This window comes from Sinohyriopsis cumingii, chromosome 13 (genome assembly GCF_028554795.1).
Source record: "Sinohyriopsis cumingii isolate HCF-2022 chromosome 13, ASM2855479v2, whole genome shotgun sequence".
Taxonomy (NCBI): Eukaryota; Metazoa; Mollusca; class Bivalvia; order Unionida; family Unionidae; genus Sinohyriopsis; species Sinohyriopsis cumingii.
This window is the reverse complement of record NC_142973.1, coordinates 41,960,839-41,981,409: the sequence shown is the minus strand read 5'-3', so window position 1 is coordinate 41,981,409 and position 20,571 is coordinate 41,960,839. Positions and strand designations below refer to the sequence as shown.

Genomic DNA, 20,571 nt, shown 5'->3' with positions numbered 1-20,571 from the left:
TTGGTACCCTCTACGTACATGTTTTCTTTATTTTATTGAATTGTACCTTCGTTATATGACTTCTGTGACATATGAAGTTTACCTAGTTTACCTTCCTGACAATGACAAAGAAAACGTCAGTCATTAAGTTTACAGTCCCATTCGTTACTTGGTTTTACCTTACTGTGAGTGCAAAAGGAAACGGCAGCCAATGAATTAGTATAGGGGTAATATTAGTACATGTATACATGTACCGTACTGTAAATGCGCTAGTGTGGCAAATACCCATCAGGCGATACTGTACTCTATTTTTACGTCAACCATTTATTTCTCTTTTTAAGGGTAATGTATTAAGCTAACTTTTAAATGAAATTAAAGTGCTTTGGGTCATATTTAGGGTTTAAACCCTAGAAATAAGCATTTATTAGCATTTTTAGTGACTCGTACCAAACATTCGCAATTCCTCCTGATTCGCGACTGGTTCTGGAACCTAACCTCGCGAATGTTTGAGGTATTACTGTAGACTATTTATGAATTTAAAAGACCAAGGATTATGATATAGACTATTTATGAATTTAAAAAACCAAGGATAATAATAAGGACTATTTATGAATTTAAAAGACCAAGGATTATGATGTGGACTATTCGTGGATTTAAAAGACCCAGTATTATGATATAGACTATTTATGGATTTAAAAGACCCAGAACTGTGATAGTCTATTTATGAATTTAAAAGACAAAGGATTATGATATGAACTATTCATGGATTTAAAAGACCCAGTATTATGATATAGACTATTTATGGACCTACAAGACCCATGATTAGTATACAGACTATTTATGAATTTAGAAGACCCTGAATTATGATACTGGTAAACCACAGATTTTCTGGCACCCTTGGTTCCAAAGCCTTGCCGGATTAACAGTTTTGCCAAACCAACTGAGGTCACGCATCGCCAATATAATGCAGTTTCATCTGCATTATACACCTACTCAGGACTGAGGTGCTCATCAACTACAAGCTTCTGAAATTTGTCCACATACTTGGCAGCTCCTTCACGGTCTGCAGACCGTTTTTCTCGATACACTTTATACATGGAAATTCCATGATGCTTCTTGCACCTTTGAAGCCATCCTTCACTATAGTCACACCCATGTTCTACTTTTAAGTTCTTTATGAAACAACTGAGCCTGGTCCTTTACCATTCTGCCAGACAAGTCCATTCCATCACTCCAACATTGTCGAAACCATTCTATCATCACTCAGTCATGCTCAGTACTCTTACCATCTTTCATTGTTTTTCTAACGTTCCTTCACTTCTTGGAACAACTGTCTTAATGGAATTTTAATATTTTGTCCCTCTGCTTCTTTATATTGTAATCAGTTGATGAAACAATACCATACGTAGGGAAAACAGGCCAAATTTAAAATTTCATCTCAGGTTAATAAATATGGTATTTTTAAGATGGTCAAAGCATCAGAAATAACAAATTAGCAAATAAAGTATACACCTTTTCATGGTTTTTGCTCATAGCATGTGCAGAAAAGTTATTTTATTGCCTGCAAAAAAAAGAAGAATTCTCCAAAAAGTAAGCACTCAGAATTTCACTGCTCCGTTGGCCTATTGATTACAGCATCCACCTCAGATGCGGGAGGTCGTGGGTTCAATCCCCGTCCAAGTCATACCAAAGACTTACAAAAATGGTACTAATAGCTGCCTCGCTTGGCGCTCAGCATTAAGAGGTTAGTGCTAGGACTGGTTGGCCTGCCGTCAGGATAATGTGACTGGGTGGGACATCATGCTACATGTCTGCGGCATGATGCCCCAGTGCTAGACATCACTATAAACTGTCACACTGCTGACATCGTAACGATATGACTGAAAAATTGTTAAAGATACATTAAAAATCCAAATCACACACACACACACACACACACTCAGAATTTACAATTATGAGTGTATGTCTAAATCCAAAAGCCTTATTATGTTTAAAGCTTGTTTTTATTCATGTGTTATTCACATGAAAGTGAAAAAAAGGGATTGGTAACGTCTGCCTCCTTACTTTTCAGAAGAAATCTATAAGGACAAATTTAACAAGAAAATCCAGATATTTATTCCTTTTAAATGTCTACCTGTATTAGAATTTGTTTAGACTAATTCATCAAAATATATTGTTTTCATGACTGAAAATTTACATAAAATATTTATTTTTCTCCAATATTTCCTGTGAAAAGTTAAATACAGTGCTGTATATACTTTTTATTTATTTATTTTGCAGTTGCTTTATTGTATAGTTGGATTGTGCTGGCATTTTTTGTCATAATAATATTAACTTATTTTTTAAACAGTGTAAAATTAAAATAAAATCACAGATAAATGATGTTTATGCAGGGGGTATGGATGCTACAACAGCCTGAACTGTGAGTAACCTTAAAAACTTCAAACGTTTCTTTTAAATTATTACAGAGTGGGTGGGTGGGTGGTCTTATTCTTCAAACAGAAAACAACATATCTCATCTGTGAAGATACAAATATAAATTTGTATTAATCTTTTTTACTACTACATTAATTTCATATCCAAAGGTATCAAACAGGTTTTATACTATTCTGTAGCAGTAATAATAAAAACAAACTGCTGGTTACAGGTAGCAGTAGCAACGATATTTACATTCATTGAGTATATAGTTACTACTGAAGGATCTGATTTATTTTGTCAGTAAAGTACCTTACAATAAATCACCTGAATGTACTATAAATATATGTATATTTGTTATAGTGATATGGTGATTTCGTGTTGTCACAGATTTTGTGGTCCTTTATTGATAAAACGTTAGACTCTGTGGTTGAAACCTCTACCATGTGCTCAAGGGAGAGAACTGACACACACTTCCAGTTAAAGATGAGACGGAGGGTATGTTATAATACAGCCCTATTCCCACGAAACAAAGATAAGAACCACAATATTCTTGGCACATTCTATATTTAGAAACATAAATAAAACCTCCATGAGCCATACGTTTTGTGGATTTTTCATGAAAATATTCTTTAAGCCGTATTAAATTCTTACCAATAACATATAGTTTAAAAGAAAAGCCAAATGGTTTCCTTTGCGCAGGTTATCATGTAAAATTTTTCCGCCATTCATGAAACTATCCGATCAAAATTAAAAGAATGGGTGCCCCATAAAGAGGGGTACCCTCTCTGTACAAAAATAGTAAGATTGTGGCACTCTGCATGACTTAAGTGCCCTCTGGTCACGTTGTTATTGCTACCATGTGTCACAGCTTCAGCACGGAAACACCACGGTCCAGTTTTTTCAATTTTTCTACTTTATTTTGTATTGATATTGACTTGTGCTTACGCTTGACACCACCACACTGACACTTGAATTTTTCTTAGAAGCCACAGCTAGGGTTAAATGTAAGCCACAGCTAGGGTTAAATGTAAGGCATAGCTAGGGTTAAATCTAAGTAAAATAAGCAGAGAATCACACAAAATATAAGTAACACCACCAACAACTGCAGTGTAAACAATCCAAGTGAGTGAGCGCCCAGTGAACTATTTTGGCGGTGTCGAGTATTTTAAGTGCCCTCTCATAATTATGTGCAATCTAAAAGAGGTGCCGGACTATCCATTGCCAGAAAACCGGTGGTGTACCTGTACAGACTATTTATGAATTAAAAAAGACCAAGGATTATGATATAGACTATTTATGAATTTAAAAGACCAAGGATTATGATGTGGACTATTTATCGATTTAAAAGACCAAGGATTATGATACAGACTATTTATGAATTTAAAAGACCCAGAATTGTGATAGTCTATTTATGAATTTAAAAGACAAAGGATTATAATATGGACTATTCATGGATTTAAAAGACCCAGTATTATGATATAGACTATTTATGAATTTAAAAGACAAAGGATAATGATATAGACTATTTTTGGTTTTAAAAGACCAAGGATTATGATATAGACTATTTATGAATTTAAAAGACCCAAAATTATGATGCAGACTATTTATGGATTTAGAAGACCTAATATCATGCAGAACAGTTTGATATAAATGAACTGTAGTTCTACAAATGTATGCTTTGTACTTATGCATGCAAAGACTGTGGTTCATACTGGCCATTAAGGCAAATAAAACAATCAAGTATAAAGCCCTGAGAATATGTACAACAGCTGTGACCAATTATACCATACATAAATCTCACCATTGGCATAAAAACCAATGATAAAGTTCATGAAGAAAGGTTGGATGAAATGTATGACCTCTACATCCGATGGACAAGGATGTGAACCTAAGTTGTTTGGATGTGTATGTGTGTGTGTGTAGGGGGGTTTGCGTGTGTTTTTTATTTATAATGTGGCTTTAACAATTTTTCAGTCACACCACTATGATATCAAGCATTGGGACATGATGCGGCAGACATTTAGCATCATGTACCATCCATTCACATTATCCTGATACCAGGCCAACCAGTCCTGACACTAACCTCTTAATGCTTAGTGTCGATCGAGCCAGCTGTTAGTACCATTTTTATAAGTCTCCAGGGCTCGAACCCGGAACCTACTACAGCTGAAGTGGACATTCTAACCACTTGTTTGGATGTAGATTTTATTTTCCAGACCTTGTTTAAATATCAAGTTCAATGATCAAAACTAGAAGCAGAAACTCTGGTTCTCACAGACCAATAAGGAACAAGAATCTGTGGAGAAAAGCACCCACCATTCCCCCGACATAAATATTAACATATTTCCCTCATATTCAATCATAACTCAAAATATAGCATGCTGCACTTGGTAATAATTATAAAATAGAAGAAAAAAATTACTTTACTAACCTTGGAAAGTGTTGATACAGTAATGGAGATAAGCTCTGGAGGTGAGTCAAACTTCATTAAGCATCTTTTCAGATCCTCTGAAACCATTGAGAATAGGTCTGTAGTACAGAGTGTAAAGAAAGCAAATAAAAGTTTCTCTTGTTTTCAATCAATCACTCCATTCTTTAACCTGATGGGATTTGATCCAATATTCTTCTGTTGAAATGGAACCATCTTGTTACAGCTGACTTAGGCCTTTTATTTACCCTTATTTATATTGTTACAGTTTAACTTATCCTTATTTCTATTGTTACATTTAATTCATGCCTTTTACTTATCCTTATTTCTATTGTTACAGTTAATTCAGGCTTTTTATTTACCCCCATTTCTATTGTTACAGTTAATTCAGGCTTTTTATTTACCCTCATTCCTATTGTTACAGTTAATTCATGCCTTTAATTTATCCTCATTCTATTGCTTAAGATTAACACTCCTTAATAAATATGTAAAGGTACAACTTGGCTATTTTAGCACATTTAATAAATAATACTAAACTCATTCCTAAGTATCCAACATTTTATTCCTAGTGATTGAGGGAGTCAGGTTGTCTAGAGCTTGTCATCTTGATGGATGTCATTGTCATTTTTTAAAATCTCATTTGTATATACATACATCATTTATTTCCCCTGAATTCTGTAATAAAATCAAATTCTTAGTTGACTATCAAAATTACTAGTATTTTTGACATGGGACTTTTTTTACAACATGTAGAGCAACAAATAAACACCCACGCAACACAAGATTCCACTGAAGGACTGATGCTCTACTGGCAGTAAAGAAGCTACAGGAATCCAAGATAAGACCATTCTTGTTTTTAACATTTTCAACACTTCTGAAAGGTTCAGCAGTCCAGAAACAATAATCCCTGCTCAACACTGCAGATCGGTATTACAGCCTCACTTTCATGTCAAGTTTGATGACATGTTCTCAGGTTGGTCAGTGTTGGAAGTACCCCATCAGTAAATAATTATTTTGTTGAATGATTCATTTGGATACCATTTGAATAAATTCAGACTGTAAGGTAGGTTATTAAAAAGGCTATTTTATAGCCTTTTGATATTGATAGCAATTATATCTGATGAAGAACTGTAATGGTCTACAAGTGATACATTCTGACTAGCTGGATCCAATTTTGTAGAAATTATGTTGTGTGATAAGTTTGTTCAAGTAAAATGCTAGCTGAATTTCAGTGATGATACAGAAATGTCTTGGACTTTTGAAAAATCAATCTGGTGCAAACAAAGTCAAACGTGTTTTAATCACACTTAAACACTTGTAGAAATAATGTTACACACCTGTGGCTTTCTATGAAATGTGAGATATGATAACATTGCATTTATTCAAAATATGATTGGTAAGAACACCACAACAGATAAAAACTGACCACATATCTATCTTTAAATTCTTTATTTATCAGCTTAGAGAGAATACAATGAAATTTACCTTTAACTTACCTTTTGATTTACCTGTATAATCATCTGTGTGAAACCAAACTTGTTTATAAACAAATTTTTTTGAGAGATCTGAACTTGTCTCATTACAATGTACCAAAAATGTATTCCTATCACAAGAAACTAAATTTTTACAAGCCACTGAAAATATGTTGCCTACATTTTTAACACCTTTTTTTTACTTAGTGTGGAATGGTAGTCTTTCACTACAGCTCTAACAAGTTTCTCAAGATGGCTGCAAGTAAGAGGCAAAATAGATCTCTCTGAATGTGTGTATAGCAAAACAGCCAATTTTCTCAGCTGTTTACATAAAATGGAAATGTAGTGATAGAAGGGAAATTTTGGAAAAAGTAGTGAAAAACAGAAAGTCTGACAGTGATATGGAGAAAAAGGCAAAAGAAGTAGGAAAAACCAGGCCTGTTGGAAAGAATATGACCATCTGTTCAGAAGGAGTGGTAATAACAATTTACAAAATGGTCACAATGACAGTCATACTGGATTTTTAAAATCAATACCATTTCATTTTGGACCAACTAGACATCATAAGAAGCCTTTTAATAAAAAACAATTTCAATAAGTATATCCGTTTTGAAATAGCAGTATTAAGATTTTTAAAATGGCTGCCATGTCAACCATAGTGGATGTCTGAGGGGCAACATTTTCTTCTTCTGGGGTCAACCAGACCATGCAATGAATATGTCTGTAATGTTTGGTTATGATTCACCCACTAATTTAGGTGAAGCAGTGATAATTTACCCTAAATGGTCAGCTAATTAAATGCCATATCATAATCTCTTCTGGTCTGTGACTGGTATTAATACCCCCCCCATGCTGTAAATTTGGAAGATAAAAATGCTCTTCTTCCAGTCTGATTAAAACTTATGGTTAGCATTAAAATAATAAACCTAAAATTGAATGGAATGGCCCATAGTCATTTCAGAAAATCAAACAGTTTCTTTTGAGCTATGAACCAAAATATTTCACAAACCGATTAGCTTCTCCCTTTCAGGATGGGGAATATGTTTGCATACATATTTCATCACTGTTAGAACCCGTTCCATTATCTTGCTGGAGTTTGCTGTAACAGAAACAAATTCAAATAGAAAGTTACTGCAATATATCATCTGTGGCTTTTGATCAATGATTTATCAATGTCGTAGCTCAAATTGAGAGGCAACCCACACACCCTTTTGTGCTCTGCATGCCTTTTATTTAGCTAAAAAGTAAAAAACTTTAACACTGAACTTAATGTACAAAAATGTAACACTGATCTTAATGTAGGATATGGACAGTCGGACAGGCACAGACACCAAAATGATCCCTCTGGCAGGCTTGAAAATAATAATGAAACATTTATCCAAAGTTGCATCTGTTTCTTGTGCTTCTCGTGTCAGTTGTACACAGGGTCATACACCGATATAATAAAAAGCGACATTACTCAGTAAGTCTTTTGCAAGGTTACAAGAACAATATTATCTTTCTTGAATCAAAATGGTCACCCTTCATAGGTTGGCAGAACAGTGAAACTGATTGTCTCGAAAGCAGACTCTGAAAGTGTGTTTGATGAGACAAATTGATCAAAATGGGTCTCTCTCGTTACCCATCCATCTGAAGCCAGTGGTTTGTTGCACCGGTGTGGCAACCATTTGACTCTACTAAACTATCAGGATGCACTCCTCCACCAACATTGACACAGCCCACAGCAAACAAGTTACCTATGGTCAGTCACCTTTTACAGCATGCAGGAGAATGCATTTAGCCTGTTCTACAACTCTGTGCCTTCAGGTGGCAGTTCCTTCCATAAAAGTCCCAGGAAATACATTGAAAAACAGAGCTGAAGTACACGGACAAATTCTAGAGATGAATTCAACCAACAGCTGTGATCCAGTGTAAACCAGATTGAATACTGCACACTATGATATCATAATGAAAGCATCCTGTATTGGTAAAAATTGTGTACTACCCAATATACTGGTAATGATTAGACTCGACACCCACTTTTCTTGATCCAGCTTTGTGCCCAGCTCCTACTGTAAAAAGCCATAGCAATCAATAATTTTCATCTATACGTTTTTTGATGCCACTAAAGGTGCAGATCACACTCCAATCATGAATTAACAGGCTAAGGGGGAAAACTATATTAGCATTAAATTTACAAACAAGAAATATAGTTCATTTATAATCAATAAAGGTGCCAGCATAACCATGATGATGTACACTTTAGAGGCCGATCAAATTTTATCATCAGTAACCATATCAGTGAGAGTGAAATCAAAACTAAAAGATCACTTAATAAAATGAAAAAGAGAAGAGGACCTAGTATGGAACTCTATGGAGCACCAAATAAGATTGCTATTGATTAGAAAATGTATTTCCTTCAAAAACTGTCTGGGATTTTTTCTAAATATGAACTGAACCAATTTAAAGCTGACTTGACAGACTTGAAGCACTTCAGTTTTGACACCAAAATTAGATCAAAAGTCACCAGTCGATTTGCCATTACCCATTCCATTCAGCCAGGTGTCGGTCAACTTAAAGAGACACGAATAGGCCTTACTGAAGCCTGATTGTGCATAAAACAGTAAATATTATTTGAAATGTTTGTAAACTTGTATGGCTACTTATTTTTGAAGTTTGGGATAGTGACAGGGGTACTACTAATATAAGTCTGTACTTCCCAGAATCCATTTTTTTTCTACATTTAATGCCACTTGTTGTTGTTGTTGTAGGGTTTAATGCCATTTTTCTGCACAAGAGAGGCTATATATGGTGGCCAGTATTAATGGTGGAGGAAGAACCTGGGAAAACCCCAGAAAGAACCACTGGCACACAAGAAGCTACTGGCAAGCTTTCTCACATACCCACATTGGCTGAGCCTGAGACTTGAACCCACGCAGAGGTGAGATGGCAGTGATGTGTAACAGTGAGCGCTTTAAACCACTCAGCCACTTAGGGCCCCTTAATGCCAATTTTACTTTTAATAAAATTGCAGTTTATATCAACAGTATTCAAAAAGTCGTATTATTTTTATATCTTCATTTATAATGTATTTCCATCTAAAAAAATATTTAAGGAAAAAAGTTCCCAGTATTATATGTATGTCTGTCTGTCTGTATGTATGTACAGTCGACTCCACTTAACTGCACAGCGGTTCACTGCACACTCCGGATAACTGCACGTAGTCACGCCGGTCCCATTTTTTCCCAATGCTTTTCAATAGGAACAAACTTCGGATAACTGCACTTCGCTTAAATGCACTCTCCTGATAATAGCACGATAAATTTTCTGCCCGTGGCACATTATTCATTACAATTTTACTCCGGTTAACTGCACAATGTATAGTCAGGATCAGTTATTGCCAGTCCACTGCTGTAGCGCTTCAAATAAGCAGACAATTAAGCCGGTAAATGCGACTTTGTAAGTGACTGACATGTAAAGGATGCCATAGGTGGTAGATACATGTATATTCCCGCCCACCAGGGAGCAATAGCGTGGGAACAATCATATTACAGCATGGGAAACCTTACTCTAAACCGTGATTTGAACCAGGGGGTAATCATTGGAAGTTCAACCTTGAATTTATGAGCGTTATTTTACAGTCTAAAATGACTAGTCGCAAGTGTAAATCCCTGACGTTAGCTCAAAGGTTTGAGGTCATAAAATGCGTTGAGAACAACAGAAGTCAGGCCTCTGTTGCACTTGAGTTCGGTGTTAGTCACAGTGTGATTTCGCGAATCCTCAAGAACAAGGAGAAGATCATTGAAGACTGGCAAAATAACAGCAATCCTTCCCAGAAGCGCAAACAAGGTGGCAAGTCCGAAGAAGTTGAAGAAGCACTGTTACAATAGTTCGCTCAAGCTCGCAGTCAACAGATTCCGACAAGTGGACCACTGTTGCTTGAAAAAGCTAATCAATTGGCAAATGGTTCGGGTTTGCATGATTTCAAACCAACAAATGGATGGCTGGAAAGATGGAAAATGCACAATGGAATTCAATTTAAACGATAACACAGCAAAAAACAGGATGCAGATGACTTTGGAGCTGAACGATGGGTAATTGATGTTCTACCCGAAATCCTTAAAGACTACCAACCAAAAGACATCTTCAATGCCGATGAAACTGGGTTGTACTGGCGGGCGTTACCTGATGGGACTTTGTCTTTCAAAGGAGCAGAAGCACTGGGATGTAAGATTGCCAAAGATCGTTTGACAATTTTGCTTGCATGCAATATGGATGGTAGCGAAAAATTGGATGCCTTGGTGACTGGCAAAAGCAAATCCCCTCGATGTTTTAAGAATTTGAAAAAGCTGCCAGTACAGTATGAAGCAAACAAAAACGCCTGGATGACAACAGAAATCTGGAAGAGATGGTTGAAGCGCGTTGACAATCAAATGCATTTGCAAAAGAGAAGCATCATTATGCTGTGCGACAATTGTGCAGCTCATGGCGATGGCATCAAACTGTCAAATGTTAAGATTGTTTTCCTTCCTCCGAACACAACTTCTCTGATTCAACCAATGGATCAAGGAATTATAGCGAATTTCAAGAAGTTCTATAGATCGCTTGTTATTCGAAAACTGCTGTCAGACATTGATGGATCATCTCCCGAAGAAAAAGCGTCTAACCAGACAAGGAAGCTGACAGTTTTAAATGCACTTCATATGATTAGAAATACCTGGAGCAATGTAACACAGTCAGCCGTAGCAAACTGCTATAGGCGGGCCAGTTTTTCGGTGCCTTCTGATGACAAGTCACTTGATGACCCACCTATATCGGCAAAACCCCATTCGAAACGTCACACGGCATGAATGTAGAAGAATTTGAACAGTATGTTGCAATAGATGACGGTCTTCAGACGGAAGGTGAAATGGACGACTCTACCATCGTTGCAGCTTTTACAGAAAAAAAAAACAAGAAGAAAATGATGAAGTGATGACGACGACGCAGTAGATGACCAGGTTTCATCTAAAGTCACTATACAGTCACTCCGGAATTTACGCAGATTCATGGAACAGAGAGAATGTGAGCTACTTGAACAGTTTTAGAAAATAGAGTTGGCAATTCACCAACTTATTAGTAAAACTTGTGTGCAGACATCAATTGCCAATTTCTTTCGGAAATCGTAAATTTCGTTGTGTTTGATTCAACAATATGACGTTAGTGCTGTTCATTGTAGACTCTTGTTTCATTTAAGTAAATGTTGAAAGAGTGGATTCTAATCATCTTTATATGTTATTCTTCACCTATGTTCGTGCTGTGCTGATTTAAAGCTGTACTGTACCGTACTTTGGTTAACTGCACACTCCGTTTAACTGCAGTCTCGTGATGGGCCCAAGGCTGTGCAGTTAACCGGAGTCGACTGTATGTAGCATTTTGTGGCACCTCAGCATAATGGTGGCTACATGTTGTCAACTAAAGTAAAGTTCCAAAAATATATTTAAAGAAATATGCTATAAAATACCTTTATTTTATCCATGCCTATTAACTCAGGTCTTTTTGCCATGCTGCACTTTTTAAAACTCTGGAATTTCTTGCATCTATGACTACTCTTGTTTAATTTCCTACATATGTGTACTGCAAACAAGACTGTATCTATGACTACTCTTGTTTAATTTCCTACATGTGTGTACTGCAAACAAGACTGTATCTATGACAACTCTTGTTTAATTTCCTACATGTGTGTACTGCAAACAAGACTATCTATGACTCCTCTTGTTTAATTTCCTACATGTGTACTGCAAACAAGACTATCTTGTTACTCTGCAGATTTGCTCCTAATGCAAATTCTGCCAATAAAAACAGCAAAAGAACAAAAGTAAACAAAACATGTTTTCAATATACACTTCAAAAAGTCATTTGTTCTATGCATTTTTGAGACATTTCTTTGCAAGTATTCACTTCATAGATATATTTAGTTTTCTTACAAACATGTGCTTACATAACAATATAACCCAGTATCAGAATGTAAATAATCACCTTGGTGAGCATGCTCATCCCAGTACTTCATCAGAAATCCATGGTTAATTCTGGGGGCAGCAGGTGCTATTTCAGCCAGTAACACCCAGGCTCCCTGATACAGAAAGTGGGCATCTTATATGACTGTTCAGCAGATATGAAATGTATGAAACAACCTGACTGGAACATAGTTTTATTCAACAGATTTTATACATTATATGTTCCATCATTAAGCAAAACTCAAGTTTATCACATCCTTTAAATTAATCTATGTTGGAAAAAGATGCAAATCTTGTCCAACCAGACTCTTGTGTGGCTCTGTGAAATCTCTGTAATATGTCATTATCACTGATTGAAAGCCCTTTGATCAAAATTTGTTGAGATGAAACTACAAAGGCATTTGCTTTCAAAAAATGTATCTAGACATACTTTCTGCAATCATTCAAAGCAAAATTTTAAATTTTAAAAGAATAAAATTAATCATCACTCTGTGAACAGATGCCAATGCAGGTTGACGAATGACTCAATCAAAGAAACTTTCAATCTCTATACAAAACATGGCATCATTTTATCATCACAACAACATATTACATCACCTCATCTCATCAGCCAATCAAATGACTTTTCAAATTTGGGAAAGCCTCATTCTGGCATTACAAGGAAAACTCTTTACCAGACCCTCATTTGGTGAAGAGGTATGGTTGAACAAGACTAAAAATAAAATGCTACCAGTTGTTATGAAAAACAAGTGTCACATTCAAAATATACAGCATTTCTTAGCTATAATGAATAATTTTGGGTCCATACAAATTGCTTGTTAAAATGAGTTCATGATCACAATATAGAATTCCCTTAAGAACGTACTCTCTGGTGGTCCAATGTGGCTATTTGTTATATCAAGGCATTTGTAATAGCAAGTTTCATTAAAGCAACGATTTAATACACTGCAATTGCTGGAAAATACCGAACAATAAGTAGAGCTATCAATGATTCATCCTTTCTTTTGTTTATCTGATACAAATTCGGATTGTACAGATATAATTTTACTCTTACTAAAATCAAGGTGTACTGCTTGCAAAGGAAAACTGAGTGTGCTAAAAAAATATGAAGCATACTTGTGAATTAGTAATTACAAATTGCATAGATCAATACAAACATCTAATTAGCAAATAGTTAGCAAACAAATGTCAAAATTTAAATCCTCCTGAAAGGACATCTCATTTCATCCATGCACTTTAATCCCAAGGGACTGTAAATTAGTGAACTATTGTCTGAAGCACAAGTACTAATTAATTACTGTGTATATAATTAAACAGTATGTATATACACACTAATCACATAAGAATACTTAAGCCCATACTTCAATGACTTTTGGACGAAATCACTGAATAAATAAATATCATGTCAATCAGGTAAGATCAGATATACAGATGTTTGTATGTAAATAAACATGACATAAATTATACCCCAAGTCAAGCTTTCTCAAAACCATTGATAATTAAAACATATCTCACACATTTTATCTTGAGATGCTTTCTTCCCCTACATACAGGTTGCCATAATAGCCTGCTGACTGTATTGAGCAAGGTGCAGTTGGTAATGTGTTAGGTCACATTTGGAAGTGATGACAATATCCATATAACACGATTGTCAAAATGTAAATTTTTTTAGCATTAGTAGAGGTTAATCTATGAAATAAAATATCTATAAAAATGCAATCTTTAACAGAGTTACCTCCATTAATTAAAATACCCACGAAAATGTCTTTTTATTTGTTTAAAAATATAAAGCCATGAAAACTGATATACACAAACTAGAATGAAACCACGGTAAATCTGATTCAAATGAAGACAAAAATATGACACATTTTTAAGACAAAGAAAGTGTCTTTTATCAATCCTACCTCATTATTGATGGTATTGATGTGACTCTCAAGGGCTGCAATCAGTCCTGATTTGATCTTCCCCTGACGTGACCAGTGATGGCATGCCTTCTGGATATAGCGCCTAAAACAAAACAATGTTTGAAAAAGTATGTCACAACCTACTTTCATCCTTATATAAAACATTCAGCAAATATTGACAAAGAAACAAAAAGATATGTATTAAGTCAGCAAAATATTGAAATTGGTATATATTGTTTTCATCAACTATTGCAATACTTTGAAAATAATCATATTCTTCTAGATTTCAACTTATCCACATTTTAAAATGAACATGACGTTACTGTATTAGTGAATTAACATCTCAGGATGAAAGAACATGTTGATAATGTGTATGCTGGTATATCATTGTTACATTTCTTGATTTAAATAAGCTATAATTTAACTCCAGTTGAGCAGCAGAGAGATCAGGTTTCTACACCGTAAGCTAAGGTAGCAAAAATTGTTGAAGCAACCAAAAATATCTCATGTATTGTACTATTAATGCTTTATGTACTATTATTTTCATTTGTCTCTCTAAAATAATGCAGACATACAGCTAGTCAAACTTTGCATATTCCAGCAATATTGATGCACTTAAACAAATTTTGACAAATCAGATTATTCAACTGAATGTAAAACAGTTGGGAAAAAAACAGATTCCTGATGTAAAAGATCAAATTGCTCAAGCGAATGTAATAGTTTTACAGAGTGTGTGTGTGTGTGATTTGGATTTTAATGTAGCTTTAGCAATTTTTCAGTCATATCGCTAAGATGCCTGCAGTGTGGCAACTTAGAGTGATGTCTAGCACTGGCGCATCATGCCAAAGACATGTAGCATGATGCCCCACCCAGTCACATTATCCTGACACCAGGCCAACCAGTCTTAACACTAACTTCTTAATGCTGAGTGCCTAGCATGGCAGCTGTTAGTACCATTATTATAAGTCTTGATAGAACAGATTCCTCAAGTGAATGTAACACTTTGACACATCAAATTCCTCAAATGAATGTAACATGATCTGAAAGTTCGGATTTCTTAACTGAATTTAAGACAGCTGACAAATCAGATTTCACAAATGTATATAACAGAGAATAGTCTGTAAATACTGCAGAACATCTCTTCCTATAATTTAGGATATGTGTACAATTTTGTTGAGGCAAAAAACAAGCAGATCTGATACAGTGGTCTGTGTCTGAAATATAGATCCTTAAACAAAAAATAGGTAAGGATTGGGAACCAGACTGATACAGGGGCCAAAACTGAATCAATACTGAATGCATGAACACCAGACCTGCCATCTGTTACAATTTTGCCATAAGTCTTACAAAAATTACCCTTCAAATACGGACTTAAGGCATCATAGCAAAAACTGTGGAAAAATGATTGTAGCCAAAAAATTCGGGTAATTGGTTCATTCGTGTTTTATTTGGATCCGGGTTTCATCTTAGAACTAGTGAAATTAGTCAGGGAACTAGGGACTAACTTTACAGCAGCACCCCATATGCTTTAAACTGCACTTATTGTTTATGCAAAGCATCTGCAGGCTCAAACTATTGATTAGAATTTTTTTTTAAATGGCGTCCAGAAAGCGATGCATGTTTAGGAAGAAAGGGAAAATAAGCTTCTAGAAAAGTGTTAATAATCAACACAGAAGAATAAAAAGGAGTATTCAGATTCTTGTGAATAAAAGCTGGAAAGGATACAATTACATTTATTGGACATCATGTGCCAATATGAGTATGTCTCGTGGCAGGAGATATGATTGCCGTTGTCATGCGACCCATCGTCATGTGAAATGGAAAAGATTTTCCAAGAATTATGTCAAGTTGAGAGATAGCAAGAAGCCACTGAGCTGCATAGGGTTCGGAACTAGAGTTTGTGCAGCTGTACTAGTGATAAATAAAGTCTACGTGTACTTTACAAACTTTTCAGTTGAACATAATGTTTATCATCGATGTGTTTAACTTTTAATTACGTTTTCCAGCTTTACAATAATAATTATTGATATTTTGTTACACCTTACTGAAAGCTGGTCAATCTTACAGAAAAAATCAACTGCCTTACTGAGACGGACTCGTCAGGGTTGGCAGGCCTGGAACGCTTGTGCATGGTGGTGAATATGATTAAGACTGAGTGATTATTCTGTACACCTATAAGAGGTTTTACACATTTTGTGACTGGTAATGGTAGCCATTGCTTTTTCAGCAAGAATTATAGAGAATTATGATGAAGAAATGTATGGTAAATTTGGACGTAACTTGCATCTTGCTTTGTCCCAATGTATGGTAAATTTGGACGCAACTATGGTAAATTTGGACGCAACTTGCATCTTGCTTCGTCCCACTCCTGCTTATTCTTATTCTTGCATCATGCGGCTATGAAGATTATTTTCCATCTGGATAAATGCAACCATTGAACCTCACATAAAAGTGTCAAAATGGGACACATTGTACCTGACTTGTACTACACTGATGTTTGGTTTAAATGGATGACTGCCATGGAGTTTGGACTTCTGTTGTGCTGAACAGTTTATCCTTACCTTTGATCGACACTTTCCTCCTTAGCTAGAATTCCAAGTATTCCCCAAGCCAGCTGGTGGCAGTCCTTTGTTGATCTGGATGAAATAATGAAAGATTGATAGATAAACAGATAGACAGGGTTGGACAGATAGACTGAATAGAAAATAAATTAATCCACTGATAAATAAATTTGCATACACATTATGTGCTAATGCCTGGACAAAGTTATTTCGAAAAGTAACTCCTCACATACTTCTGATATTTAATATAATATACAACTGGATATTGTTAATCTTTGCATGAGCTGCTTTTAAACAAGGATAACAGCTCAGTAAATCTCAAATACAGTCCTACCCACTTATATTAACATCACTTATCACCAATATTGACAAAAATACAAAGTCCTGGTCATGTGGTTGGTTATTACAGTAGTCCCCCTCTTGAACGGCCCCCCTGACCAGCGGCCACCCGCTCCTTACGGCCAGAATCCATTGGCACCGACGAGTTTGTATTCAAAAGTACCCCTCGCGAAAGGCCACCCGGCTAACGCGACCAGCGGCCAGCATATTAGTGCAAAATTATAAAATTTACCCCTCACAAGCGGCCGCATTTTATTTGAATATGTATCCAGAACCAGTATTGTATTCATAACGTGTGTTAAGTAATCCAATTTCTGTTTCCAGATGTCAGGTTTTCGTTATTGAAAGAAGTGTTGAGTAAAGTACATTTACCACTATGGTTAATATTATATCATTTACGCCTCAAGAGAAACCAAATTTATTCCATAAAAACCGAGAAAGACTCAAATTTTAATCCATACAAAAGGGTACGTACATGTAATCCAATTAGCCTTACTGCTGTGTTATCATAAGATGTCCGGTTTAGTCACTCTGATAATTGTTAAGAATACAATTATCGAACAGTAGTAACAGATGAGAAGTGGCAGTATTTATGTACAATACCCAAGTCAGCAGGAAAATGGTTTAATAGCCTTTATGGCTTCCCTTAGTAAGATGTTGAGCTTGTTCACTTTGGTAATCAGTGGCTATTACTACTGACAATAATTGTCAAAATTACGAATTCTAGCGGCCGCGAGGTCAAATCAGCGTGATGTTAATGGTACATATCGAAGCCGTTTTGGCTTCCCTCACCTAGTTTCAAGAAATGTATAAAAACAATGGGGTACCAGACTGCGACTAACAAATCACATGACAAGATCACTTCCTTTAAAAACACACGGCAATTTGTTTAGATGCATACAAAATTGTTTTATCAGTATTGTAGTTGGCAACATGAATAACTTACTGCAAAAGGATCAACATGTCATCGAGGAAAATAAAAATTCTCAGTTTAGAGGAGAACGTGAAAGTAATTCAACTGACGGGGGTGTGGGGGTTCGTCGAGGATCCTTGCAGAAAACTAACGCCGGGAAGACTCAGATAAACAATATCGTGAAAGACAATGAAACAATTATGCAGAAGTGGAAAGGTGAAATGGACGGAGAAAGGAAGATTGTTTGAGCCAGGAGACGTTTGTATCCTGATTTGAAAGACAAGAAAAAGCAAAAATTTTGTCAGTTGAACTGGGATATGACGACTTTACCGCAAGTAACGGATGGTTGCACAGATTTCAAGTGCGACACAATATCAAGTGTTCTGTCATTAGCGGTGAATCAGCTGATGTTAATAATGAAGTTGTCGAAGATTGGAACAAAAGACTAAACGATATATGCAGGGGATATGACAGCAAGGATATTTTTAATGTGATGAGACTGGTTTGTTTTTTAGACTGTTACCAACAAAGTGACGTGATGTAAACTGTAACATAATTAAAAAGACAGTTTTAAAACTGTATCAATGGTTATTCATAGCATTCTTTTGCAAATGATGACAAAGTTTGTTTTACATTTATTTCACATCATGCATGTGATTTTTTTAATTAAAATATAAAATATTTAAAATTAAATGTACTTGTGACTTTTTTCATATGTGTTTACTATTCGCATTTGTCATCCCTCTCTAGAAAGGCCACCCGCATTATAAGGCCACTTCCCTGCTGCATTAGGGGTGGCCTTATAAGAGGGGGACTACTGTACTATAAAATTTGTCATGCTTATGTTGACGAGATAAAAATATCTGTACATCTCAACAGAAGCTCTCACTCTCAACTTCAACAAACTCTTTGTTTTCTTATTCTTTATGTTGACAAGCTGCCAGTTTCAACTCTAGGCTTTAATGCTGCTGTCACATCAACAAATGAACACATGTTTGGTCCTTGGAGGTTTGTTTTCATGGTGACTTCAATAGTACATGCACCTGTCATCAAAACAAGCCAGCTACAACCTTTTATAAAAACAATCCACCCTTCATCAAAAGAAATCAGCACCAAAACGGGTATAAAAGCAATTAAAATTTATTGATTGTTGTGTTTTCCAAAGTTATCGGTGATTGGAACCAAATATTTTGTGTCATGCAAGTTTCATTTTCTGCAGGATAATCTGCATTACTCTATTCTGGAATTTGTGAGTGTTTTACAAAATTACAAGTTTTACTTATCCTTAATACAAAACTTGGTGACAAGTTTTCACTTCCCTATGAGTAGCCTCTCTCCCTTGATACCCTCCTTCAGAAGTTTACATTTGTTGTTCCCATTTAACAAACACCATATTGGTGAAAGGTCTAAAAGACAACATTCTTCTTGTTCTTTTCAGTTTGGCAAAATTCAAAGTGACTGCAAGAATTACCTGTGTAATCTAAGGAGACTTTGTTTCCAATGCACATAAAAATTTTGTTCCCCAATATTAAATAGAAGCAGTCAGGTTGCAGAAATATTTCTATTAAACTGCATAAGCTGTTGTTGTTGTAGGATTTAACGCCATTTTTCAGCACATGGCGGCCAGTATTAATGCACAAAAGAAGTAATCTTTGCTATATTTGGCACAAAAGCAATAATCCTTTCTATAATTGTCAAGACAGAAGTGACAAGAAAAACAAATGGAGATTTAGCACAGCAGATTACAAAGAAAAATATTATGTTTATCTGGAAACACTTTTTTCTATTGTGGAACATTCTCTAAAGGATAAAAGTGACCCTTGCAGCACACACCCTTCCAAAACTATTTTCTTTCTAAAGCAAGGATTATATACAAAGTTAATATGGTATCAGTTTTTTGTATTTTAACAATGCTACAAGACAACAAAAAATACCTGCTGAATGGCACAATGTTGCCCAGAATAACTTCTTCAAGAATTTCCAGGCATTTATCCTGCAGAGTTGTCTCCCTATCAATGACGAGTGGCAAAATCCCATCCAGCCATGCACTGAAAGGTAGATATGAAGCTATAGCAAAAACAATTAGCTTAAATAAAATCAAGCACCTCTACCTATCACTCTGATATCATACAAAGTACTTTCAAAGACTCAGCATTCAACCAATAAAGGCCTTTCTCAACCAGGATATAACAGTACCTAGATACAGATCAGTTTAATTTTACTAATTATCCTTAAACATTGTCACTTTTGTTCTAACCAAAAAGCAATATAAACTCTGGACTAATTCTAAAACCAAAACACAATTCCTTGCATACATATTAACATTTGTCTTGAGGCTCATTTTGAGAAAAAGAAATCCCTCCCAGCCAATGGGTTATACACGGTCTTCTGCAAACCCCTACATTCATTATTGTAAATCCATTGGCTGATCAAACCGTTATATGAATCATTCACATAATATAAAGTTATTTCAGTTCAAAGATGTGTGCTCTTGATTGGTGACATGCAATAGCCAGACATCTTAATGCTCCACAGCTCAGGGTTGTCATTTATATATAGAGTAGAAACTCTTAACACCCAAG

General features: G+C 35.6%; 1 protein-coding gene across 1 annotated transcript in view; it reads right to left on the bottom strand.

The window, feature by feature from the left end:
• Positions 1-20,571, bottom strand: part of LOC149785286 (condensin-2 complex subunit D3-L-like) — a 203,629-nt gene that overhangs the window by 85,383 nt on the left and 97,675 nt on the right. Inside the window, exons 20-25 of the mRNA XM_089979161.1 lie at positions 19,924-20,037; positions 16,738-16,812; positions 14,177-14,279; positions 12,295-12,388; positions 7,307-7,396; positions 4,829-4,905 (exon numbers count right to left, since the gene is read on the bottom strand). Of these exons, the coding sequence (XP_089835287.1) occupies positions 4,829-4,905; positions 7,307-7,396; positions 12,295-12,388; positions 14,177-14,279; positions 16,738-16,812; positions 19,924-20,037 (553 nt within the window). The remainder of the gene's footprint in view (positions 1-4,828; positions 4,906-7,306; positions 7,397-12,294; positions 12,389-14,176; positions 14,280-16,737; positions 16,813-19,923; positions 20,038-20,571) is intronic.